The sequence below is a fragment of the Anarrhichthys ocellatus genome, unplaced genomic scaffold (genome assembly GCF_004355925.1).
Source record: "Anarrhichthys ocellatus isolate YVR2014 unplaced genomic scaffold, GSC_Weel_1.0 scaffold3, whole genome shotgun sequence".
Classification (NCBI taxonomy): domain Eukaryota; kingdom Metazoa; phylum Chordata; class Actinopteri; order Perciformes; family Anarhichadidae; genus Anarrhichthys; species Anarrhichthys ocellatus.
This window is the reverse complement of record NW_022280033.1, coordinates 5202244-5205895: the sequence shown is the minus strand read 5'-3', so window position 1 is coordinate 5205895 and position 3652 is coordinate 5202244. Positions and strand designations below refer to the sequence as shown.

The window sequence follows — 3652 nt, the reverse complement described above, 5'->3', positions numbered from 1 at the left end:
ACACACACACACACACACACACACACACACACACACACACACACACAAGACGATACCTGCAGCAGTATGCATCAACTTGATTAACTCCACTGTAGCAGAATAGCTGGGCTCTCTGGCTGGGAATGGCTGTGTATCTCTTTCTCTCTCTCTTCGTTGCTTGCTCTCTCGGAATCAATGAGTGGGTAGAAGAGGAGAGAAGAAGAAGAAGAAGAAGAAGAAGAAGAAGAGGGAGGCAGGCAGGCAGGCAAAAAAAAAAAAACACGCTGTTCAAACTGCGAGGGACAGATGCAAAGTGGAGGAGATGTTGGAGGGGGAACGAGATACCACCTCCCTCCTCCTCCTCCTCCTCCTCCTCCTCCTAACTGGCGCTGATCGGCAGCCACAAACACACACACACACACACACACACACGGCACACAGAGCACTAACTCTCCCAGGCTGCCGCTGAGACTCACAATAAAGGACTGGGGAGGGGTGGAGGCGGTGGAGGGATGGAGGAGGAGGAGGTGGTGGGGTGGATGGCAGCCTGTCAGCTGCTCTGACATCATCCTCAGATGGAGATGCTACCTCCAGCTGTGCTCTTTCTACAGCCATATGCTGCCTCCTCTACACTCCTGCCACCAGACTCCTCTTTCATTCTACCAACACCACGCAACTTTGTCTCTCTTTCTCCCCCTTTTTCCTCTCTCTCTCTCTCTCTCTCTGGGAAAAAAAAACACACACACACACACACACACACGGGTCTACTAAATGCAGTGCTGATTTTTGGAAAACAGAAAAGAGTTGTCGCTCATCAAATCGTGCAACCACAACTGCTATCAAAAACTAACAGGAATAATGGGAAAGTTGATGTTTTTTTTATACAGAGGTTCTGAGTAAAAAGCTCTTCCTCCTGTTTAAATGCCCCTGTCTTCCTCCACATGTCCAATAACCATAAACAAAGGCCAACACAGCACATTTGCAACTGACAGACGCACGCAGCTGATATTGTTTTCCACTTCTTTACGGTTCAGCGCCGCTGCCTAGTCTTGTATTCACTCATTCATTCATTCATCCACCCAGCTACCCCCCCCCCCCCCCCCCTCGGACCCTTCGGACAACTGACAGGAACAGAAATGAAACAATGAGAACAAGTCATAAAGAAAGAACCTGATGAGTGCAAGTCCCGAAACAAAAGGTCTACAAGCCTTTAATGACCCGGGGAGAAACTTATTACAACAGCCTTTTATTTCACTTTCGCTTTGAAAGTGTGCATGTATATATGTGTATGGAGCGTGAATGTCCAGCCACAAAACTCGGTTTCTTTTCTTATTTTCACTTTGTTTCCCGATTCTCAAAATAAACCCGTTAATCAAGTTTAACGGACTAGTCCAGCATACCGGTGGCTTTTATTACAATATCGAGGCATGTACGCACATTAATGTCCTGCTAAATAACATTATGTTTCTTTATAAGTTAATTACAAACACTTCTGGATAATATAAGTTCACTTTTCTTTTAAATTCACCTACAAAAAAAAAACATGAAATAGGTTTAACGATGTAAACATTTGGTCGACTCCAAGTTCTACAATCTTTAATAAGCTTATGTAAAAACAAACAAAAAAAAGCGTTCAGACATTAAATCACACGAGTTAAACTTTAATTAACTTCACCACTGGAGTTTCAGTCAGCATCTATAATTACAGTGTGTCGCTGCACAATAACTGATGCATGATTTCCATTTATGTTTTTACTTCCGAAACATTTTTCTTTTTCTTAAATACCGTGACAGTGTTATATCCAACACTTTGACACACACAAGTCTACACCGTGATGAATAAGTTTGTTCTAAATTACAATAATACAGCTTCTTAACTTCATTTAGAAGCAGCCCCTAAAAAAAAAAAAAAAAAAAGAAAAAAGAAGTCAACCACGGCAATGACTTTATCCGTCGAGGAAATTAGCACCAACAAAAAAAAAGAACAACAAACTAAACAACAACAACAACACATTTGTGAGCAGAAGACACACCAAACACACACACACACACACACACTGACCCAGCAGCTAGCTGTAGCTACCGAACGTGGCTAACAAAAGTAAAGCCAAGCGGCTACAATATTGATACATTTACAGCTGTTCGGAAGGCCCCGGTGCTATGACAACAACGGCTAAAACAGCGAGGAGCGAGAGCTAACACAGCGAGTATTAGTGCGCGAGGAGACGACACAGTAATGCTAAGGAAGGTTTAGCTACTTTTAACCCTCCCTCGCTCTCATGAGCCTCCTTTAATCGGACTCCGGTGTTAAGAGGCAGCACTTACAGACAACACGGTCCAACGTCTTCCTCCGTCAAGTCCTCCTTTCTTCTTCTTCTTTTCCTTTTCGGAGACAAAACTAGATTGACTTTGGACTAATTTCCATAACAGGCTGCCGAGGCGTGCAGGCGGAGGAGACGGGGAGTCTAGCACTCTGCGGCGGACAGATGTTTCCGAGCTTGTTGCTGCTCAACTCGGGGGCTGGGAAGGAAAAAGGAGGCGAGTTGACTGGCACGGCACGGAAGCCAATGGTGCCGGCGAGGAGGCGAGTGAAAGCAAATTGGAAAGCGGCCCTCAAAAAACAGAGGAGAGGGAGGGATATGTCTTCTTCTCTCGTCGGCGTAGGTTGACACCAGGCAACAGCAGCAGCAGCACACAGAAGAAGAAGAAGAAGAAGAAGAAGCAGCAGCTGGGCCAAACCAACTGGTTCTGCGAGTGAGGCGGACTGGCGCAGCGGAGAGAATGGAGAGCGGCGCGGTGCGGCCTGGGTACTGTAGTTAAGTCGGAGCGGGGGGGGGGGAGTGGAGGCGGAGCTGATGTGAGCAGGTGCAGCACCTTGACAGGAGGGGGAAATGCTTATTGTATTGCATTGTTGAAATAATAACAGCTTTTTGTTAGACTGTAGCTGGCAAAAAAAAAAAGAAGGTGTTAATCAAAGACACAAAACAGGTGAACCACTTCCAGAGCTAACAACTGTTTGCAGTGGTGGAAAGTAACTACTATACTACTACTATACTACTACTGAAGTACTGTACTTTAGGCTTGAGTAATGCCACTTTATGTTAGGGGGAAATATTGTACTTTTTACTCAACACATCATTTTACTTTTGGTTCTTATGGGTTGTTTTTTTTTTTTGAGAGATTAAAGTATGCTATATTTTGATGTTAATACTTTTGTACTTAACTTAAGTAACATTTGAACTCAGTACTTTCACTTACATTTGCAGTACTCTAGTACTGACACAATTAGTCAAATAACTGATTAGTCTATCACTGAATACCACCACAGTTTTGATAATCGGTTAATCATTTAATTGGTTTATAAAGTAAAGATGTCAACCATTCTCTGTTGCCAACTTCTTAAATAGGATTTGTTTCTTTGTGTCACTTTTAACTGAACATCTTAAATGTTTTGAAGAGCTAAACTTGAGCTCATGTGATGGGTATTTACATTTTATTGACTAAACGATTCATTAATTGATGGGAAAAATAATTTACAGATTAATCTATAGTTAAATAATTGTTTGATGCAGCCCTCCAGTACAATATTAGCTTTGCTATTACACTCACCGTTTATGGTATTTGACTTATGGCATTCAGTTGCATTAAAACACATTATAGATGTGCTGAGGAT

General features: G+C 43.0%; 1 protein-coding gene across 2 annotated transcripts in view; it reads right to left on the bottom strand.

Moving 5' to 3' along the window:
- zbtb18 (zinc finger and BTB domain containing 18) overlaps window positions 1–2758 on the bottom strand; it is an 8824-nt gene extending 6066 nt beyond the window's left edge. Inside the window, exon 1 of one of the 2 annotated variants that reach the window (XM_031877554.1) lies at window positions 2305–2758. Coding sequence is in view for 1 of the 2 variants with exons in the window: in XM_031877535.1 (XP_031733395.1) it covers window positions 57–72 (16 nt within the window). In the remaining variant the exon portion in view is untranslated. Of the gene's footprint in view, window positions 1–56; window positions 2266–2304 lie in introns of those variants that run through there. The other variant, XM_031877535.1, reaches the window with a different exon arrangement.
- Window positions 2759–3652: the final 894 nt, after the last annotated feature.